We start from the raw sequence: 23,863 nt of genomic DNA on the forward strand, positions 1-23,863 counted from the left end.
ATGCCGTGATGTGTCTGTATACATATTATATGTGTGTATGTATATGAACACATAAACCGAGGCACACAGATAATGTTGCCAGCTGATCACACCACGGCCCTCGGCACTTTTTACTGCCTTAAAAAAAAAGTCACACACAGAAGGCAGAATTGTCAAGTTTGGAACAGCATTCCCCATCTTCCTGTGGGGTCCCCCCCACTTTACAGGACAACATGTCCCAAGAACACTTTTATTTGTTAAATTATATGTTGTCTAATTCAGATCTTTTTGATTTTCTTTCATGACTCAAGGGAGGAAAAACAAATTCTAATTTCCATGTTCTCTTTTCCTTCCCTTCCCCCCACGACCTCCCTTCTGTGTGTGGAACAGGGTATTTCTTTGTCAGTAGTTGTCAGCTATCCAGAGAATATTTTGCATATACTTAATGCTCTCTCTTTAGGGGGAAAAATGGGCCGTGGAAAGGAGAAAAAATGGAATTTTGCTTGTAAATCTGTTGATCAGCTTTCTAAGACTCAGGAAAAAAATCACTTGGGTTTTGAATTCTAATTTGGGTCAGTTTCCTAAGCTGCACTGACATAAACCAGCTATGTATGTTCCTCAAAAAGAAAAAAAAAAGGCACAGAAATCAAGATTGCTCTTGCCTGTCTTCTTCCTTCAGGAGCACCTGAAGGTAGGATGCTAGAAACCATAACTGAGACTGTGGTTGGATATCTATATGTTGACTCCACGGGGCTTGAGGATGTTCCTTGAGGAAATACAACGAGCGAAAGTGCAGTTTTTCAACTTAAACCAGCGCCAGGGAATTAATATTTGTTACTCTGGCATTTTAGGAGACTGGATTTCAAAATAAAAACACAAAATGCCCAATAACTCGGATCAAAAGCTTTCTCTTCCCAAACTCCTGGGGGGAAAAATCCCAAAACAAAATAAAGAAGTCTAATTTCCACTTAGGTCTATGGGGTTGTCCAGCCTTGAAAAGCAGAATCAGTCACAGAAGTATCTTTAAAAAAAAACAAAAACAACTTTGGAAACCTTTTGAAGAATTTTTCTTTAAAAAAAAAAATAGAACAGCAGTGTTTAAATCATTTGGTTATTTTGAGTCTTTATTACATGATATTTTGAGAAAGGGAAGAATTTTGAAATGATAACTGGAGAAGAATCAGCAAAAAGCACAGATTGTGAATGAATTATTGTATTATTCTAGGTGCAAGCACATGCAACACGTAACTCAGAAGTAGGGGGATGAAGAGGCTGTTGAAAAGTTGGGAAGGTTTAAAGACCCTTTTCCAAATATAAAAGGAGTGATGGGGGTGGGTGGGTGGTGTAGTTCTCTAGAATTCATTGGTGCCTTTTATAATTTTATGATCTGAAGAAAAGATGGTAGGGGTGGTAAGAGTTCTCACTAGCCTTTATACTCTGAACTGGGACAAATTGTTCATTACATTGTTTCAGAAAAACACACATACCAATAAACTACTTTAATAAGTTTGAGGTGGGTGGATACTATACATCATGTATGTATGTATGTCTACGTATGTATGTAAGTAACTAGGGAAAAACTAGGGAAAAACTCATCTTGGAGTTAACCACTTTCAGTAGTGCAAGAGAGATTAGACCTGCTGTTGGGATGGAAAAAAGATGCCTCTTATCCTCTCCCTCCTCCCCCCACGATCCAATAGGCAGGGTATATAAATGCCAACCCTTTAAAACTATCCAATTATTTTTGTTTGTATTCAGATACATTTAGAATAAAAAACATTTTGTAGAAACAAATGAAAAGGCATTGATACCTGCAGAAAGATACACTCCTTCCCTTCGCCTCACCCCCCACCAAGAAGAGGTTGTTGAAATTGTCACCTTACTACTTCCTCCTTGGTTGCTAAGCATAAGGAGTGTCTTTAGTAAATAGTAGAAATTGTGTCCAGTTTTCCTTTTTCTCATTCATTCTTTGACCGAAGGCATTTATTATTTATGAAATATGTCGAATAGGTAGTATATATTTTAGGTACAAAGGCATATGCTTATTTGGATACTTTCACGGTCTGACTGGAGGACTTCTGTACAGTGAATATACAACGTGCTTCTGGGTTCTTTTTCCTAGGAGAAAAGAGTTGATTTAATTGCATATCTATTTTTTAACTTTCAAAGGGATTTAAAAAAAAAGCATGTGTTTTGAGTGCCAGAGGCTTATATTAATCTTTACGTGTTAATTTTGGTTGGTAAACAGAAGTCCCTTAATTCAAGGGCCGACTAATGCTGTATTTTGTTTCCACTAAAAGAAAAAAAAATCCTTCTGCAATGAATAATTACATAGAAAAATAGAGAGAAAAGGTATTGTTTTAATTCTCAAGTTCATGCTGAGCATAAAAACAACCAAGCAAAGAACCAGTCCACAAGGCAGAATTGGTTCCTTTTTTCCCCCAATGTGTGCAAGGTCCTAATTGTAAATAATTGAATTTCAACACCTGCAAATAAGCTGTGTGTGCACAAGAGGTATAATGTGAACATAGAGAAATGAATTTATTCCCCATATGTGTATGTTTGCCCCTGGCAATGCATTTCCATAGTCTTTAACTTGGGGACTGAAATTTTATAAATTGACAGTTCTGCTCAGAAGACCTTTCAAGCATCTTATGTTTATGAGGATGTGGGGGGAGGGGGTGTCTGCAGAATGAATTTGAACACACGGATGAATTCAATTTGGAAAGAAAAGGAAAGACCTTAAAGCTGTGGATGTTGAATAAGAAGTAGAGCTTGGGCAGGGTTATTAACCCATACATTTGCCTTTGCCTGTGCTAATTGCCCTCGGTAGAAGTATTGGTTTAGCAAGGCCACTTTATTGCAACTGCTTTTTAAAAACTATTCATAAACAGGCATAATTTAGGTTCATTCTGTTCTGTAGTTAAGCCCCCTCCTTTCCCTCTCTTAATTAACATGATTTCTTTTTCCGTGGTGGGACTCTGTACATTAAGTCATAAAACCAATTGGAGCATGCCACAGAGTTATGCTTAGGATATAATTTTGGCTAAACGTTTGGAATTTTTCTTTCCCCCTGTGCATTATCAGCAATTTGATCTTGAAAGTTCACCTAAAGCTGCCGTTCTATAATGTTGTTTCTTTCTTACAGGAAACATGCTTTAAACTGCCACAGAATGAAGCCTGCCTTGTTTAATGTGTTGTGCGAAATCAAAGAGAAAACAGGTAGGGATGGGTTTCTAGCCTTTTAAGCATTTTCTTTCTTTCTTTGGCCAAATGGCCTCCCTAACCTCTTGCCCTCTGATAGAGGCAGTCTTATTTTCTCTTTAAAAAAAAGTTTTTAAAAAATGAATCAGAGTTATCTAGCACCTTTTATTTAAGTACTAGAATTCCAGAATAAAGGATATGACTAGGCCACGGTTATTTTCCAAATTAACCCTATTTTTCAACATATAGGAATATCCCCAGACTGCCTTTAGAAAAAAAAACACCAAATTTACATAGAGAGTGAGTTTGTAGCTTTCACTGTGAAGAGTTTCTTTCTCTCCGTCCTCCCCATCCCCCAAGTTTCTCTGGCTTTCTTAAAACTGGGGCTAAAATATGCGTCCTGAAGGGGGGGAAATGTATTAAAATGGCGAGGCTTTTGGAGAAAGACATTCTGAAAGTGAAAGTCCATTTCCTAGGGAGAGCATGTTTTGATTGATAGTAAAATGTATCTTATTGAGAATGGGGTGCTTTTAAAGTTTTCCTTTCACTCCTTTCTCCTAATTAAAAGGCCCAAATCAGCTGCTTACTGGGAAAGCCAACCCAGGGTGTCTTGTCAAATCTCTCTGCAGAAACCTTAATGTAAGGATTAGTGATTGGTTAGTTTAAGGTAATATCATTTTTATGGCAGGGAGATTTTTGGGTTTAGGAGGGCATAATGACATGAGAGTACTTATTCTGTTGCTTTCCTACTTTCTAGACCTCAAACCTTGGACTAACAGCACTTATAGTGCATCCCAGGAGGGCATTTAAATTTTAAAAGCAACAATTAAAAAATAGCAGGCATCAATCAGAGGTGTTCTTAAACAACAGATGCTAGGGGAGGGCATTTAGCAAAATACTATTGTTTGTTTATTTCAGTCCTTTGATTTTCCAAGGTGGGCAGATTCCTGTCTTGGAAGACCAAGGAATTAAGGAGGCAGCTGGAGAATTGGGGATGGGGGTGGGGAGGTACTGAAGGGTCAGGTATGGAAAAGAAGAGGGCTCCTCTTCTCCGACCTGACTCTCTCATTTTAGTGCAGTGTAAAGTACCTGACATTTTATTTATTTATATATTTTTACAACAAGGAGCATAACAGTCAATAATTCATATCTAAACCATATAAGCAAGGGCATGACATGAATGAAAGTGACAATAAATATGATTGCATGCCCGGTTGATATACATTGATAGTTACACATAAAAGGGGGAGGGGGGCGAATAGGAGGGCACCCTGGATAGCTGTCTTTTGAGCGCTGCATCCCATGCCCTTTCTTAAATAAATAAATAACTGCTTCAAAGTATGAGAAACTGATTAGAAATGTGATTATTGGACTCTTGAAGTAGATATAAAATGACTACAATCCTTTGTTGAATGTTATTTGTGCAGCTCGTAACCTAGACAAAGCACCTAAGCAGTGACATTCAACCCGCCTAAGTCCTTAAGGTTGCATTGCCAAAGTCTAACCTTATTGGGAAGCTGTTAATTACATTACTCTAGAGACTATGTAATAGATTATATAGATTGTGTATACACATTTCAAAGCAGTGTGTTTTGGTTTTTTTTTTTCTTTTTGGTGGTGGAGGTGGGAAGGGGGTGGTGGTAGCAGCTAACATGCCTCATACTTTGAATTTATTTCCTGATAGTGAAGACAAAAATACCTGAGTTTATATGTAGCTGGCTTTTTCTCTTCCTCTTTTTTATTCTTCATTATTTTTCCCTCTTTCCTCTATATCTGCCCTGATGATATTTGCTTTGAATATTTGAGCCATTGGTATCCATTTCACTCAAAAGAAAATCAAAACTGGATACTACTCCCAGTTGATTTTTTGCTCTGAAGACTCAAAACCGAAAACAAGCGGCATAAAGTTGTATGTGATGAGGCTGTCTGAAGAGAGCGTAGTTTCTGAAGATACTTCATTACATTTCATGTGCCAGGATGCAAGTCAGAACCCTTAAACTTTACATAGTGATGAAGGTGTTCCATTCTAGTCTTCTGATTAAAGCCTATTTGGGACAATAGGTCAAAGTTAGGTAGTGTGGCTAAAGCTCCACTACAGGTATGGATTAGGTTGCTGTCTCTTTAATATTGGCTGTACTGTCATGATAAGAAGTCACTGTATTCATAAGAATAAAAATCCCCAAGACATCATTTAGGGTTAGAGTCAATTTAAAAAAATGATGTAAACATATTTATGGTTTTAGAAAAAAAGAGGTTTGCTTTAAATAAGGTTTATCTTTTCTTCTGGTTAAAACAAAAAACTCTGAAAGCATGTGAGTTGTAAAAGGTAGGAACTATTGGTCACGGTGAGTTAGCATCGCTGAAGAGGAAATAAATGTAAAGACAGATTTCAGGATAAGGGAATGCTCTGGGCAAAGCTAAAAATTAAGTCTTTTTTTTTTAACTTGTGTTCTGAAGGACCAGAATGGGGAACGTAGAGGTCCCATAGCAGTAGGAAATAGGTAGATCCCAGTGGTGTGTGAATGTTTCGTGGTAAGGTAGGAGTTACCTATGATGTCTTGAAAAGAACCTTTCCAATTCCAGAACATGATTAGTACGTGAGCTGCTGTAGACTCCCTGATGTGATGGCATATCTTTCATGGGGTTAATGTGTCGGAGAAACATAAAATGTCTGTAAAGTTGCCCAAGCGTTCTTTTTGACACAGAGATGCCGAAGTGATTCTGTTAGTGCACTCATTCCTTCGTTGTTTGGAGGGCTCTTATTGGCATTACTTTTACCCTCATTTTCCTTCAGGGAGCATTTTGGTGCTTCCATCTTGTGGGCTGTAGAGTGGCTGGGTGTTGGGGTGGTTTTCTTTGTCAATCTAAAGTTTTGATATTTGACTCTGCCTGGGCCAAATTCCTGAACTTAGATTATTGTTAGGAGATGGACAACTCGGAGAAGAACACAGTAGTCGTGATACTGATTTATTCTTTTGTGTTATTTTTAGTTCTTTTTGTTGAAGGTTTGAGAGGTAAAGAGGAAAACTCACTCACATTGACTTATATGCTTTTTAGAACTTTAAAAAACAGCAACCAGGCAGCACTGTCTAAATTACAACTGATTGATCGGTATTTAAGACCAAAATCACTGTGGGTATGTTAAAAAAAAAATTATATGAGGCTCTTTGCTTCAGGGTGCGGGTAGATTGTTATGATGTCTTTTTCCCCCTCTTTAATAAGAATTAAAACACACACTAACAAAAACATTTGGTTGACAAGCTGTTAAAAAACAAAACAAAACTGTATCAGCCTGTATTTCAGCTGCATGCATTTTATTCTACTTTCTTATTGTGGAGACCCATAAGAGAGACGGGATACAGGATATGGGGCCATTTAATATGACTCTTTGCCTTTGGTCTTAAGAACTATTTCTTGTCATCTGACATATTAGCAGTAGGATCAGAGGTAGGAGGGAGAAAGGGGGGGGGGGAGGAGGAGAAAGCGTCAAAGAAATTCCATTTCTTAAAAAGACCTTGAATATTTTTTTTCTCCTGAATCCCCTGTTATTTGTCTTCTTTGTCAAAATCGTGGAGGTTTTAAAAGTAGGAAAAACACTCAATTTTTTTGGGTGCAGTTTACTAAGCAGAATATTTATAGCTGGCAATGAATAGCTGCAATTGTTGTGAATAGTTTTTAATTTTAGAACATAATAGCTATATCTGGCACTTTGCAGCCCTTTTTCCTCTGTGCATTATCTGCATCGAAGTTAAATCAAATCATTGGAGGAGGTAAAAATTTTTTTTCCTTAACACCCCTTTGTTCTCTTTCTTTCTTTTTCTCTCTGTGTTCAATTAACACCCCCATCAGAGAACTGTAGTGTTTTTTTTTAAATGCCTAGTACCGTATTTCACTTCTGACACCCTTCCTTATTATTCTTGCTTGCCTTTTCTTTTTAATATGGCAGTTACATTATGGGGTTTCTCTCTTCCCCCCTTTTAAAGTACTGGAGAATATTGTGTGTGTGTGTGGTAGGTGCATTGGGGGTATTGTGGAGAGAAGCTGTCTATTGCAAAGGAAATGTATCTGATGGTTTGGGGCCTTGGGCAGGGGCAGAGAAATAACTCCAAATGATCTAAAGTGCTCTCTGATCAGATTCCTTCTGGGAGTCAAGGTGGCAGGAGTGACTTTTCTGAGACACTTGTCTTTAGCAGGCAAATGCTAGCTTAGCTTTTTTTCTTTTCTGATGAGAAAGCTTAAGGAGTCACTGTCAAATCCCGTGTATTTATAAAAATATATATTGTTATTTTTAGAGAAGAAAGAATGGAAGTTACAAGAACAAAGTTTCACTCTAACACTGTATGCAGAAAAAATGTGTACTTAATGGAGAGGTAGAATGATTGGGGAGTATATTATTTATTAGAGATATCAATTCTAGCAATAGAGCTGTGGCGGTGGGACATGGAGTAAGATGAGTTTATCATGGGCTATTTCTCAGTAAACGTTTCAGGCAGAATGTCTATGTAATGCATTTTGAGAGATGGGTTTAGCAAGGCAAAAGGAGAGAAAGGGATTGTGACTTTAGTTATCGTTAACTCTCTGAAGGTTCATGGTGTCAGAAGTGTCCTGGCCATAGTCAATTCCAGAAATATAGGACTTAACGTGTGTGTGTGGGGGGGAGGTTGGGGTGGGACTAAGCAAACAGAGATTGAAGGCAAAATGAAGGAAGTGGAATTGGATATGTAAAGGGTGTGTGTGTGTGTGTGTGTGTGTGTGTGTGTGTGTGTGTGTGTGTGTGTGTGAAGATAGAGGATTACTATCCAAGAGGGTTTGGTTTGGCTGTTGTCTCCAGTGCCCTCTGGGGCACCCAGGTGGACAGATAGTCACCCAGGATGAGTATGGGTATCTTTCTGTTCTCAGTGAAGAGAAAGGACTATGGGCTACAGCTCTGGATGGGCTGAGGGTGGCATTGCCTGCTTGTATAATTACAGCTCTCTGCTGGTACTCAGGCCCTTTCTACTGCTGTTTGCTGCTGTGGCATGCATGGCCACAGCTGTCTCTCTCTGTAGTCTCTGTCCTCATTGAAGAGGGTGAACTTTATTTTTGTTTCAAAAGAAATCTCCAAACAAACAAACAAACGAACAAAACCAAACTCAGAACGTATTCAAATGAAGGAGAGTTTATTTTTCCCCCCATATTTAAAATACAGTACTGGTTTCTTTAAGAGACCTGGGGTCCTAAAATCATTGTTAGGAAATTTTGTTTTTACCTTTAGTTTCCATCTTTTTTTTAGATGGTTTTTGCTGTGTTGAGAACTTGCTCAGGCAGGCTCTAACCTACAGCTTTGGTGTTTTGATGTTTGTTTTTGTATTTTTTTTTAAAGCATCAGTCTGAGAGTCCAAAGGCCAGAGTTCCAACTTGGGCTCAGCCAGTTCCGTTTCGTGTGTGGTTCTGTGACCCTGGGCATGACATCCTACATGTTTGAGCTCCTCAGTTCAGCACAGGTCCTATGAGGATAATTACTCCTGACATTCTCCCCCTCAGCCTACCAAGAGGGGTGTGGTGACAGTTAATGAATGCAGCAATTGATAAATAAAAACTGGTAGAGAATTAATGAGATGTTTGCAAAGAGCTTCAGATTCTCTGGTCTATATAAACAAAATATGCTGTAATAGTTGTATGAAAGTAGTATCAGAGCAAATGGCCTGTTCTTTTTCACATATCTTTGTGATGGTTAACTCTTTCAGGACAGGTGGGTGCCCTTTAATTAGCAGGAATGTACTAATTCACGTCAGTTGTTTCATTAGTAAAAAAAAAAAAGTGTTTCCATATCTATTCCATAGAAGATTCCTGTAGGTCCATATTTGTCCTCTCTGCATCTGAGCGTTTTCCTCGATCATTGCTGGCCTGTTGAAATCCTGAAAATTGACTCTGTTGTTTATTGGTCAGAAGTATATAGTTTGGTCCTGAAGCCCATCTTCTGGATTATGACAGTAGCTACCTCTTAATTATCCATCATAATGAGAGATAGGAATGGACATTGATAATTCAGTAACTGCCTTTTAATCCACGGTTTGAACCGTATCTTTCGCTGAATCTTTTATCAGAAATACCAAAAAGCAATATATTGGATTTGAGATTGACTTCCTTTTATTTCTCCTATCCACTGTCTCTTGGCGGTGCTAATTCGAATTATGTAGACCTGTCTGGGAGGGTAGAAAGCACTTGAGAGAGAAACTAGGAAAGGGCAACAAGGAAGAATAACAAAGGTCTTGCACATTCCTCAGATGGGGCAATAACCTCGAAAAATCTAGAGCTGAATGTGTTGCCAGTGGCATTTTTTTCTTTAGCTCTGGAGACTGACTCAGGAATTGTGTATGAAGTAAGGTTGAAAGCACTTGTCTTTGAGAGTGAGTACCCGTGGCTGTGGAAAGCAGGAAGCATACATATAGAGCTGACATAGGATAACCATTTGGACCTGTTGTCGTGTGTCCCTTAATTTAGGAAAAATGTTATCCCGAGCCTAAGCAAAAAGCGCTGGACAGAAGTTTGGGGGGCCCTAGGCAGAATTGTAAAGTAGAGGAAACATTGATCTTTGGGACCCTCAGCCACCCTTTTCTTTGAACTCTGAACTTTCAGTGACATCCTTTCTTTCTCTTTTTCCTCCTCATGCATACAGTGCACTCATGCTGGGTCTCTTTTCTCTTTTTTCTGCCTTTCCCCAGCAAAACTTGCTTTCAAAATCTGGTAAACTTATTTACACTGAAGTGTAAATGAATGATAAGTTTTAACATGCCACCTCTTGGGTGGTATATTTACATTTAAATAGGAATAAAGCCTTATTACAAAGAAATAAGTCTTTAATTAGCAGAATTTCTACTAAAAGAGAACAGGGATTTTCTTTTACCCGGGGTGGAGGCTGGTGGTAAAGGGAGGTGTGCACACTGGAAGGTCTTCTGGGCATGTCTGATACCCTGCTTTGTGGGTTGCTGTTTAATGTGGCAGGTCGAGGTTCATTGGCTCTATCTCCCTAACTTCCCACCCCACCTGGGTGCTGCTGGGCCATAGCCCTGTCTCTAAAAGGTTGTCAGCATGAGGAAAGAAAACAAAAAGATCCTCAACAGCAGCTTTGCTGGGAAAGTCCTTGGAACTCAAAGAAAAGAACACCAGACTGGTTGCAAAACGGGCCAATCCTCAATTTGGCATCAATTAGGCCCCCAATTTACCCTTGCACTCTGGCTGGCTCTTTAAACTAGGACAAAGCAGTCCTGCTGTGGGAGCCTCCCTTCTCCCCAGCCTTCCCTTTTCCAGTACAAAAATTTGGTTTAAGAGTTATTGGTGGTTAAATTTTTCAGAGTCATAGAAACATCTGATATTATTTCATGGTCATTTTTACTGTGTTCTGCAGTAAAATTGCACAAAACATATTTTGAGGTGGGTATTGTGTATGTCTTACCCTTCTTTCTCCCTTTTGCTATTTTTCTGTTTTCTTTTCTTGACCCTTCCTCTTCATGTGTTGTTTTCTTGACCTTCATGAAACCTGGGGGAGTCCCTAAAAGGAGGGTGACTTATTTAGGTGTTGCTATCTCGCTTGTTATGATAAAAGCACATGGAAGCAAGTAGTGAACTCTATGCAAAGTCCTTGGCTTAGGTGAGAGAGGATCCAGGTTGGAGAACTTCAGAAACATACTTTTTGATTCTTAATTTCTCCTCCTCCTCCTCCTCGTTCTCCTCTTCTTTTTCTTCTTCTCTTCTTTTTCTTCTCTTTTTCTTCTTCTTCTTCCTCCTTCTTCTCTTCTTTTTTTTCTTCTCTTCTTTTTCTTCTCTTCTTATTTTTCTTTTCTTCTTCTTCTTCTCCTCCTCCTCCTTCTTCTCCTTCTTTTTGTAACCCTCCAGTTTTTTTTCTATATTGTCACGTGAAAATGGCTATAATCCTGTTGAAGCTGTGAGATGCATTGTTCAGCATAGTACTTCCAAGACTGATCTTAGGTGTGCTCCAGGCATTCTTTTTCATTTAGTTGATCCTATGATTCAAAAAAAAATAATGTTTTCTTGTCCGTGCTTCACGTCTACCCAGTTCTGGGCTGGAGATCACTTTTGAAAATTGAGGTGGTGTAGTAGGTTTGGGAAATATTGGGCCTTAGTAGATAAATAGATTGATGGGTGGATGGATGGATGGATGGATGGATAGATAGATAAATAGATGATAGATGATAGATGAGTGGATGGATAGTTGGATAAATAAATACATAGATGGATGGATGGTAGAACTCTTGTTGGTGAAGAAATAGGACCTACCAATGGGAGTTAGAAGATTTGGGCTTGGTTTTTTAGTGCAAACTTGGTGAGTAACCTTTGGTAAATTATTCTGCTGTCTTCTGTCTCATTCACTCAGCTGTAAAATGGAAGTAATACTTGTCCCCCACATGCCTGATGTGAAGCCTGTGCAGAATTCAGTATAATAATTATAACAGAGGGTCCTAGCTCTGTGTGTGTGTGTGTGTGTGTGTGTGTGTGTGTGTGTGTGTATGTGTGTGTATATGTCCTTGGGCAAATTTTGAACCTCCATTGCCTTAGCTCTTGAGGTCTCTTCCAGCTCTGACATTCTATTGACTTGGCTTCCTTAAAATATAGTAGTCAGTAAATGAGATTAGAAAGATGGAGTTTATCTCATGCTTTGAGCTGGGTAGAAAAGAAAATGTTTACCTGGTGGCCCTGTGCTGTTTAGGGGAGAGGAGGATGAATGTGGTAGTTCATTTTTCTCTGTAGCTCAGGGTTTTTCTACAATTTTTTTATTAGCCAATTTGAGTCTTGGAGTGTTTGTTATTCCAACAGATGCACTCTGTAATTGTCACTGTTACTTGACTTGAAACTCTATGCCTCTATCTTTTATTGATAACAAGGAAAGCTTCCCCAAAGCTATACTGATGAGCCTGAGGAAATGCCTGCACATGAATATGACTTGCCCACGTCTCGTATGAGAAACCGCTTTAAGAGGTTTGTGTGTGTGATTGTGTGTTAGTTGACCTCTGAGAATTTTTCATTGGATGTCATTTAGTCAAGAGCCACATACCCATATTAGTAATCATTTAAAAACAAAGGTCAAGGTATCAGGACTGCAACCTCCTTTTGCATAGGGCCTCCTTACCTCCAGCATCTATAACCTCTAGCCCTTTTGCTCAGGGCAATATCAGGATGGTGGTGGGTGGTGGGGTGCTGTGGGGAGTATAAGGGTATAAATTACAGGGGCTGGCTATGTCAAGACATTTTGTAAGTAAATGAGTAAACGTAAGCATTTTAGTCATGAGGCCAATTAGGGAAGGAGGGAGAAAGTAAGAGGTAAAGGGGGAATGTCAGGATTCTAAGGGTAGAAAAGTGATAGGGGAGCAGACTGAAAAGGGTTAAGGGGTCCCCTTGCTAAGTGGAAACTTAGGTAAGTTTAAAAAAAAAGATGGTAAGTGGATGAACATGGTAGCAAGTCACATGACCTTGGGCTAATAAGTGAGGCCTCCTTTTTAGACAGGATAATAACGCTGGGAGCTGGGTCTTGGTAGACAGGCGTCTTAGTACCCCCCGCAGTGCACTCTTCACAATTAGCCTTTCAGAAGTGGGGGCTGGTGGAGGGAGGGCAGAAACCCCCATATCAAATCTGTTTACTTAACCACAGGACTGATTTACATGTCATATATGACATAAGTAATGCATAGCCCACCTCTTGTTCCCCTACCCCCAATGTGGTCTCCCTTCCTCATATAGAGCCCCCCTCCCAACTCCTGTCAGTCCCCTCCCACTTAAGTAAGAGAAATCGCTCCATAAATTAGAGTGGGAGTGAAGAGAATCTCAAGGACCACCACCGTGTGGGCAGAGGACACACAGACACCGTCTATACAGGCCGGCAGTCTGACTCCCCAGCTTCTTGTCTTCCAGTTCGGCTTCTTTGTCAGCAGGATTTCTCAGACGCTAGATAAGAGTTTTCTTTCTATGTTGTGTTTTTTCTAATTTCCCCATTCATCCATGGTGCCTCTGTCTCCTTTCTGAGGGATCCTGCTGAGCCCCGGGGCACCGTGCCATAGACTAGTGCCTCTGGATCTGGCCCCCTGGGTATTTCTTCCCTCTCCCCTTCCCCATCCTTTATTAGACTCCTCCCGCACAGCTGACCCCTCTTGTCCCTCTCCTTGAAGCTTCCTTCTGCTCCAAGGGTGGTAAAGGGAGAAGATTCCCCTGAGAGAAAACACACGGGAGCCATAATGCTTTTATTAAAAACCTCCTAATATGGACTAGCATGGCCTCTCTGTGGCCTGCATGGGAGCTGCTGCTGCCCGTCCTCCTCAGGGGACTGACGCAGGCTCAGATCCACTCGGCTCTGACTTTTCCTGTATGCAAGGGCCGGTGCAGCGCAGACCTGAGTGGTGGCTGTTTTGAGTACAGGAGTGAAATCCACAAGGCAGAATGTGAGTGTCTGTTGCAGGTTCTTTCTCCCTAGGCTCTGCGGTTCTGTATTAAATGAATCAAATACTTTATAATCCAAAGTCCCTGGAGAAGCCTTACCCTCTTCCCCTGGCTCCATTCCTACAGAGGGCGGCAGCGGCAGCAGCAACAGCAGCCTTCATGTCCTCTTTCCTCTGGAGAGATTTTTTTAACCCAAAGAACCTTGGCTTACTTTAAACAACGCTGACATTTGTTTTTGTTAAGCTTGGTCTGATTTCTTTAACATTTGAAACAGGTTTGAGTTCTGCAAACATACCCTGTTCTTCCATAACCGCTTTCTCTGTCTTAGAGAAATAACTAGAGGGGCCTCTAATCTGCCTTATTTTTACAAGAGTCTTGGGAAAATGGATAACCACTTTAAAAAATTCTCTCAGCATAGTTGTTGTCTCCTTATACCCTGATTGCTGGAGCCAAGTCAGGAAGGGGCCGTCATCATACTCATACCTAACCCGGACTATTTTTTTTTTTTACTTGCAAGCCTACACTGGAAACCATGGTCTGAATTTTTATTATTATCATAATTAATTACTATTACTACTGCTGCTGCTATTGCTACTACTACTTTTGCTGCTGCTGCTACTATATATATTACTATGTTTCATTGTTACTTTACAGGGCTGGTTGATGGGGTACAACATTGTACTTTTTATAAACTTTCCATTGGCTGGAAGTTAAGGCAGTTAAAATGTCATAATGGATGGAGCACTGGACCTGGAGTCAGGAGGAACTGAGTTCAGATGTCACTTCAGACACCAATTAGCTGTGTGACCCAGGGAAAGTCACTTTACCTCTGTCTGCCTCAGTTTCTTTATCTGTAAAATGGGAAAAATGATATTTACCTCATAGGGTTGTTGTGAAGATAAAATATTTATAAATGCTAGTTATCATCATCATTATTATTACAAGGATGAGGTTGGGGGTCAAAAAACCAACTACTACAATCACTATATATATATATATATAATATATATATATACACATATATACATACACACACACACCATGCATCCATTCATATCTAGGGCTTCCCCTGTGTAGATTTGTACTAATCTTTGATCCTAAAGCCAAAGAATTGATATCATTATTAATTCTGGATCAGTTTCTCACCTCCAATAACCCTGGGAGAGAATTATAGGGTTATTATGCAAATGGAAATGGGGATAATAGTAACATCTGCTTCATAGGGTTGTTGTGAGCATAAAATAATATTTACAAATGCTAATTATTATGATTATTGTTGTTATTATTATGGAGAGGATAAGGGTCAGGAAAGCTAACTGGTGCCATCACCTTATGTGTATACCTAAATTGAAGGCTTCCCCTCTGTAGATTTGTGCTGTCCCAGGCTTGATCCTAAGGCTGAAGAACTGAAATCAATTCCAGGATCAGTTTCTCACCTCTAATCTCCCTGGAAGAACACTAGAGGGCTATTGTGTAGATGGAAAGAGTGCTGAATTTGTAATTAGAAGATCTGAGTTCAAATCCCAGATCTGGTGCTTACTGCCTTTTTTGCTCTTGGACAATGCACTTAATTTCTCAGGATCTCAGTTTCTTTATGGTAAGATGTGGGGGATTTGAATAGACGACCTCAAAGATGCCTTCTAGTTTTGAAGATACGATCTTATAACTCTAAGAGTGGGCATGACGTTATTGCTGTTAATATAGGATAGTAGTAATAATAAAGTCCCAACAACAATAAATAATCTTAGAGAAAATAATCTTCCTGTTTTCCCATTTTGGTAAATCCTCTCACCTGTTTTAATTCCTTATTGAGTATTATCTTCTAAATATTTAGTACTGATTTTTTTTTTACTGGAGATGAGAACAGACTCTAGACTCTGGAGACAGGGGCTATTTTAATTTTATTTTGTATTTCTAACACAGGGCTTTGCACATAGTAGACCCTTAAGAAGTTCTTGATGAGTTGAATTGGTTAGTTTGATTGAACTGGCTGTACCTTGATTTGAAGGTCCAACATGCTTGCCCTTGCTAAAGGAGAAAATCTGCTCAGTACCCTCCATGTGGGCCACTCAATAATATCTGCCTCCCCGGTATATAAATAGTTCTTGCCTTTCCTTTACTTCCTTTCTTTGAACCTTGTCCCTTTGTAAGTGGTGGTAGTTGAAACTAATATTAATTTTTAATGATTGCTAGAATATTTCTAAACATCATATGCTATAGCCTCTGTTAAGCAACTCTTACAGCCCATGAATTAAATGGCAAAATTTAAAACAACCTGCCAATCCTTGTTGGGTTTATATGTTAAACTTTTGGGGGACACTCAGCTGATGGGAGTTGTGAATTGGTTCTGTTCCTTTTTTGTTCTACTATTATTATTATTTTGAAATGCACTGAGTCCCTCCTGTGATAAGTCACCTTAGGAGGTGATTTATGTACCAAAGTTAAGTTTTCTCCCATGATCCTGGGGATCTTTCAGGAACTGGGGAAAATGTGCCAGGATACTGGAGACGGACCAGTGTTATCCTGGGGAAAATGGAAACTTTAAATCAGTGCAGGTTGATGGATACCTCCAGGAAAATTCTAGAATGGATTACTAAATAGATGTTTTGTGAGCACTTTGAAAAGGAAACTATGATTACTGGAAATTTCTGCCATTGTGGCTTAAGTAAGAGGAAGCCTTATGGGTCTAAACTTAGGTTTTATTTTTTGTTTGGTTTTTGGACAGGGTTACTAGATAGGATTGGGTGAATACCATTAAGTATTTAGCAAGATTTTAGTAAAGCATGTGGCACCATTTCTCACGCTCTCATAACTAGATGATTGGTGATTTGGTGGATTCAAAACTGACTCAGTAACTATATTTCTACTAAAATACTTTTGCTTAATGGATTATTGTTAGTTTACAGCATAAGTTCTTCAACTGGGGCCTTTGAATTAGTTTTAAAATATTTTGATCACTATATTCCCATATAATTGGTTTCCTTTGTAATTGTATTTTATGCATTTAAAAATATCATTCTGAGAATGAAAGGGTCTATCGGCTTTGCCAGGCTGCCAAAGGGGTTCCCACAGAACAAAGATAAAAAAAACCTTTGGTTAGCTCGAAGATGTACCACAGGTCTTTGTTCTTGATCCTGTTCTACTTAGCATTTTATGAAAGATCTGGGTGAAGATATAGATGGCACACTTAGTAAATTTATGGATAACAGAGCCAAGAAGTGTAGCTGATTCTTTGAATGATCCAAAATGATGGTAGACCAACTATTTAGCAAGACTAAATGCAATAGAAATAAATAGGAAATGATGAATCTAAATTGAAAAAAATCAGAATAAGCACTAAACAGGGGAACCCTGGCTTAACAAGAGTACAGGGGGAAAGATCTAGGAGTTTGAATTGACTGCAAACTCAGTGTGACTCAGCAGTGTGATACAGTGGCCGAGAAAGCTAATGTAACCTTAGGCAGCATTAACAGAAGTGTAGTGTCCAGAAAAGGGAGGTTCTAATTTCATCACACTCTGTGCTGCTCTTGCTATACCAGATATATTATTGTCTATTTAGTTCTATGTGCTGCATCTTTTTTGTTTATTTTTTGGAGGGACGTCTGGCGAGCTGGAGGGCAACCAGGATGGAGAGAGAACTCAGTCATGTGATATGAGGAACAACTAGGTGAAGGAGCTTGGTATATTTACCTAAAAGCTGAGTATTGTGATTATCTTTGGATGTCTAAAGAGCTGTCACAAAGATGAGGACTTAGTTGGATTCTTTGTAATCCTTGAGGGCAGAACTAGGTGTAATGAGTAGAAGTTAGAGGGTGGCAGATTAGAGCCTGATATAAGGAAAACCTTCCCAACAATTTGTTGTTCAGTCATTTTCAATCATGTCCTACTCTTCGTGACCCCATTTGGGGTTTTCTTGGCAAAGATAACTAGAGTGATTTGCCATTTTCTTCTCCAGCTCATTTTACAGATAAAGAAAGTGGGGCAAACAGGGTTAAGTGACCCACCCAAGGTCACACAGCTAGGGAATGTCTGAGGTCAGATTTGAACAAAGGAGTTTGAAATAAAGTCTCACACTTATAATTAATTGGAAAGGTTAAGCCATATACTCAAGTAGTTAGAATGCAATTCAGTGTGTGATTGTATAAATGTGATGTGCATATGGTTTAGACGGGGAAGGAAGAGGAAACATTAGGGATGCCATATACATTAGGCCTTAAAGAATGAGTAGGAAGTAGAAGAGGTCATTTCAGTCAGAGAACAGTGAGGAAGTTGGGAGAAGTATGATGGATTTGAGGATTAGTAAATAGTACAGTTTGACTGGAGTATTGGGTTTGTGTGGAGAACTTGAAAATAGGAGAAGCAACATATTGCAGTGGAAAGGGTACTAAATTCAGGGGTAAAAGCCCAGGTTTGTGAATAAGGGATCTGACTGAGTTAATTCTAAGGTCCCTTGTAGCTTTATATCTTGGATCCTTTAAAAGTTAAGGTTGGTGTCCAACTGTGGGAGAAGGTAGGTCTGGAATTCTGGGCATAGACAGTAAGGGGACATTGAAGGTTGTTGAACAAAAGAAGAATAGTTTCCCATTATCAAACATGGAAGATGCCAGAATAGCCTGACCTGACTGTGTTAATCGATTTGGAACTTCTATGAAAAACATTACTTAACACTAGTTTTATTAATTTCATGATAGAGTGTCACAGAGTAGAGAAATAGGGCCTGGAAGAAAAGCTATGTAGGAGGTAGGGAGAAGAAACTAGATGAGTGTAGACTATTTCCTGCGGCATACTTTGCCTCTTAAGTGACATTGTTATTCAGCTCCTGGAGGTAGAGGGTGGCTTTAAAGGTCACCCTCGTTCTGAGCTAACATTTCATTTTCACACTAGGTGATTACATGCAGAAACAGGTTTTGGTTGGTGCAGGGTGTTCTCCAACTTCTTGTCTAGTCAGCCTGGAAAATGCTTGTGTCTTGTTTCTGTTCATTTCCTTCTTATTCCATTCCTTCCTTCGCCCCTGTTCAGGGCCTCCTCCTTCCGAAGGCAGTCCTCCCCACCCCTACCCCCCTTTCGTCCAGTTTGCTATTTACCAAACCAGGGACCTGGGACCACTTGGCATTTCCCAGGATAGCTGGAATTTACCACCTGCTGAATAGGCATTCTGTGACATTTGCTCACCTGGGCAGCTTAAGCTATGTTGTCTGGGCTGGAGGAATAGTAAAGGCAAGGGTGAAATTTACCTCTGTGCTCCAGGGTTCTCTCTGGTAAGGAAGCAAACAGTGATAGTTTCTACAAGGCAGAATGAATTTTCCTCATCGTTTGAATATGTGTGTGCACATATGTATATTAAATGTCATAAATGAATGTAGATAATTTTTGCATTCTGTGTCATTCTATAGTCATTACTGTAACCAATTAAGTTTTCATGGTTAGCATCCTCTTTCTCATGCACCCCCACCCCTCTTCTTTTTCTTCTGCTTCCTTCTTTCCCTGCTGGTAAGAGCTGCCTTGAGTTAATGCCTTTTCAGGCCTTGTGTAATTAGACTGCCTGTCTCCTTAAGGTTTATGATACTCTGAATGATGGTGCGCACAAAGCTTTCTCCTTGAGCCTTCCCCAGCCCCTTTGCTGGTAAGGAAATAGCTGCCTGTCTCTTTGGATCAAACCAGCTTGGGGGCTTGTGCGGTCGACTTACTGGGACAGGCAGGCCCGTGGGGCCTCTGGCTACTGGAACACACAGACTCCCAGTCTGTCTGTCCTGGCTGTCAGCCTAGGAAGGAGAGCAGGCAGTGGATGGTTAAGGTGTGACTCTATACATGTATTTGTCCTGTTTTGTTGATGTGAGTGGAAGGGTGCTAGAAGCCCCTGGGGCTGAGGAAAAGAGTGACTGTGAATTGTCTGGGACTGAAAACAGAACCAGGAGTAGCAAAGAAGCAGATTTTTCTGCATGGATCCCAGGACTGGGAGCTCTGCTATCCAAAGTTGACGGTTTTCCTTTAGGAAGTCCTAGGAAGCTCAGATGGGTGTTTTTGTTCATTCCCATCGAGTGATAGTCCTTCAGACTGTAGTTCCATGATTTAAAAAAAATCATTTATTATCCCACAGAAATTTTCTTCTTTCTGAAAAATGGACTTTGGTCATGTCCTGCATCCCCTGATGGCAAACCCCACACCTCTCTTCCAGTTTGTGATGCTGGTGGACAGAGGGGAAGGACTGAGATGCCTCATGAATAAGGGGAAAGGGGGAGAATGTTTGTGGCTGAATGGCATCATGCCCCTTACCTGTTTTCCTTTTTATTTACCTGATTTCTTTTACCTGTAAATCACGTGCTTACTTTGATAGGCAGATTAAAGGCAACCACCACTTTTTCTGAGATATTCTTAATTTTTTTTTTATTTACCGTAGCTTTAGGGTTTTTAGAAAGAGTCAAGGATGTTAAGGAATGTTTTTCTTGTCTTGTCTTCTTTGGCTTCTCTTTCTGCTGCCTCTCCATTAGTACCTCCCTTCTTCTTCTTGTGAATCACACCTTTTCATCTTCTCTTCCCATCATTGAGGTAGGCCCCTTTTGGATAAGTGCTCTTTGCATTCCAAACAGGAGGATAGATGTTGAGTAAAAATCCAGAGGTGGGTGGCCAGATTCCACTTATGTATAAGGGAAATAATTTCGTTCTCCTTTTTACTATAGGCATTTGTGTACATCTTTCTTCCATCTAAGATCTAACGTGGATCCCTGTTACCTAAGATAAGAAGTAAATTCCTCTGCCTGGCATTTAAAGCCCAACCATAGTCCATCTCCAGGTTGCCTTTTCAGATTTATTGTATAACTCCCTTTCTTGTTGTTGTTTAGTCATTTCAGCCATGTCTGACTCTTTGTGACCCCATTTGGGATTTTCTTAGTGGATGCTGGAGTGGTTTGCAGTTTTCTTCTCCAGCTCATTTTATAGATGAGGAAACTGAGGCAGAGGGTTAAGTGACTTGCTCAGGGTCACACAGCTTGTAAATGACTGAGAGTAGATTTAAACTCAGGAAGATGAGTCTTCTTCCTGACTCCAGGTCCAGCCTCTATCCACTGCAGCACCTCCCCTGTTGCGGTATTCTAAATGCATGTTGCATTGAACTGATTTGAATCTGGACTTTTAGTTATTCCCCAGATTTGACATTCTGTCTTTTCTCATGCCTCCTGCCTGTATACATTTCCTTCAAGGCTCAGCTCAGGTCCCAAATCATAAGGAGACTGCCCCTGCCCTCATCTCTGATCCTTCTCATTGCCCATCTCCCAACTGTTATTGCTTCTCCATCCTTAAATTACATTTTATTTTTGTCTGTCTCTGTATACTATTCCTCCAACTTCAGGAGGTTAAGGCTGCCATGTTGACTTTTGTCAACTAGCATCAATTAAGTACCTACTATGTGTCAGCTACTGTGCTTAGTGATACAAAGAAAGGTAAACACAAAAGAAACAAAGAAACCACCTAGCCTGGGGCATAGTATGTAATAATAGCTAGCATTTGTTTGTAGTATTTTAAGGTTTGCAAAGTGCTTTACATATTTTATCTCACTTGAGTCTCACTCACTTGAGTGGGATAATAATTATAGTATAATTAATAGTATTAATATAATAATATTAGCATCAATAGTGTATTGTTAGGTAGCATCATCCCCATTTACAGATGAAAAAATTGAGGCCGGAAAAGGTTAAGTGAGTTGGCCAAAGTCACAGAAGTGGTAAGTGTCTGAGGCTGGATTTGAAGTCTGGTCTATCTAACTCCAAGACCAGGACTCTTTCCATTGGTACTATGCATAGTAAAGCTTTGTTTAAAGGAATTCTAAGTGTCTTGAGACTTGGAATTTCAAAGAATTAGGTTCAAATCCTGCTTTAGATACTCTCTGTGTGAGAGATAAGGAAGCTGTTAATTTAAAGGAGTCATTTAAGTTCCCTGAGGCTTAGCTTTTTCGTTCATGAAATGGGGGTAAGTGTTGTGAGGATCAAGTGAGAAGTGTATAAAGTGTTTTTCAAACCTTAAAAGCATTCAGTCTAAAAATTTCAGTGATTGTATTATCTATTTATTCATTCACTTATTTATTCATTCATTCATTCCTTTATTCATTCATTTATCTATGTAGCTCTCTGTCTGTCTCCATTATCTGTCTGTCTGTCTATCTATCTGTCTATCCATCTATCTATCTCTCTGTCAATCCCCATTCTCTCTCTCTGTCTCTCTGTCTGTCTGTCTGTCTGTCTCTCTCTCCCTCCCCATCTATCTCTCTGTCCATCTATCTACATTATCTATCTGTCTGTCTGTCTATCTATCTATCCAACTATCTATCTATCTATCATCTATCTATATCTGTCTGTCTATCTCCATTATCTATCTATCTATCTATTGTATCTCATCCCTCTAATGTAGTATAAACTTTCTATAACTTGTGGTTTAAATTTGTTTTCTCTGGCTATTCTCACATATACCTTAGGACTTTTAAGAAACAGTTTCCTCATGTTTCTGGTGAGGCATGGGGAATAAGAGCAGAGGCTTCTCTGGTAGGCTTACTAAATTGCTCTCCTGGGCTTTTTAAAGAGGGAAGTGAAAGGAGATTTGAGAGATCACAGATGTAAGAAATTGGGAAAAAAAGCCACTAATCAAAATGAAAAGGGAGGGAGGGAGAAAACTTTTTTGAGAGAACGTATGGTCTTGTAGAAAAAGCATAGAGCTGGAAGTTTGGACACCCGGATTCTAGCCTCGGTGTTGCCACTTAACTAGCTCTATGATTTAGGGGAAGTAACTGCTGAATCTGTTGTGAGGATAAAACGGGATCATCATTGCGATTATTATTGCTTGGAGAGGTTAAATATGTTGTGTACATTTAAGATATTATTAGATTTTTCATCCGTTTCTAGGAAAGACCCATTATTCCTTATCTGTTTCCATGAACAGTGACCGCCTTCAACCCCTGTCATACATACTCTCGCATGTGCACTGGGCTACATTGCTATAGCTACCTTACTAAATCCTGGGGACTCCTATGGACCCAAGTGCCTGGAGGAATTATGTGCTAGGGGTATATTTAAAAAAAATTAAAATGTGGTAACGATTACAGTCATTTAGCCAGGCTGCAGGGGTGTTCTCAAAATCTTAGTAGAGTTTGGAACTTTTAATACCAGAAAACTGAAGTAAGGCTTTCAGGATACCTTGTGTTATGCTTTAATTTTTGCAAAGTGCGTTACATAGTGAATGATCTTATTTTAATCCTTACAACAGCACTGTGAGGTAGGTACCATCATTATCCCTTTCTTACAGATGAGGAAACTGAGGCCCAGAGTGGTAAGTGACTTGTCTAGGGAGTCACACAGCTATTAAGTGTCTGTGGTAGGCAAGGGACCCACATTTTCCTGACTTCTCCAAGTTCAGTGGTCTCTCTGTTACTCTCCAAATAAACCCTGACTGAATGGCTAATGCTATTTGGTTGGGTCACATCCCCATCTCTAGAACACTGATAGGTCTTTAAGGACCTGTGATCCCTGTAAAGGTATTTGGGCTCTGAAACTTGAAAGAGCTGGTAAAATTTGGATAGACCAGGAAAACATGTGTAGATCTGAAGATAACTTTAAGGCCATTTTAAATCACCAGGAGCAGCGGTTCCAGGACAGGAGGCAGCATATGATGGAATGAGCGGAAGTAGATCTGTTGTCAGGAGTGGGGGTGGGGTGGGGTGGCAGCTCAGGTGTTGTTTGGATGTTGGGCTGCCGGGGCTGTATCTTGGGAAAGCTCTTCCCTCTTCTCATCCTTCTCAGGCATCATATTTCATATTTTCCAACCACTACAGGACAATTTGGTGGGTCACCAAGACATTCCTTTTATGTCAAGATTTCCTCACTTGTCACCATCAACTTTTAATCCAGACAATGGGAAGGGTATTGAGAGGAGAAGGAGTTTGGTTACAGAGTTGAATATGAAATGTGCTTGAGGGTATTTCTACCTTGGCAAGGTCACTGATGTGCCAAGGACTGAATCTCCATGGGAAATACAACTGTGTAAATGATGTTTAAAAAACCCCATGTTTAGGTGCCACTCATTGGAATTGCCTTCCCCCTCATCACCCCAGTCCTTTGTCTCTTGTGAATGTTAGAGGGAGACCACTTGAGAAACAGTCCCAACATCCTTTCCTGCCTTGAAATATAGGTCCAAGAAATAACAGAAAACTAGAAATTATGTTGACTAGTATCATTCTAGTAACCACTTGTAATTTGTGGTTTGCAAAACA

The 23,863-nt window shown here is 39.8% G+C and overlaps 1 protein-coding gene across 3 annotated transcripts in view; it reads left to right on the plus strand.

The window, feature by feature from the left end:
- The window catches only part of PBX1 (PBX homeobox 1), a 329,301-nt gene that overhangs the window by 821 nt on the left and 304,617 nt on the right, over window positions 1-23,863 (plus strand). For all 3 annotated transcript variants that reach the window (XM_036754029.1, XM_036754028.1, XM_036754030.1), the window contains one exon: window positions 3,128-3,201. In XM_036754029.1, the coding sequence (XP_036609924.1) occupies window positions 3,128-3,201 (74 nt within the window). The remainder of the gene's footprint in view (window positions 1-3,127; window positions 3,202-23,863) is intronic.

The sequence above is a fragment of the Trichosurus vulpecula genome, chromosome 4 (assembly GCF_011100635.1).
Source record: "Trichosurus vulpecula isolate mTriVul1 chromosome 4, mTriVul1.pri, whole genome shotgun sequence".
Taxonomy (NCBI): Eukaryota; Metazoa; Chordata; class Mammalia; order Diprotodontia; family Phalangeridae; genus Trichosurus; species Trichosurus vulpecula.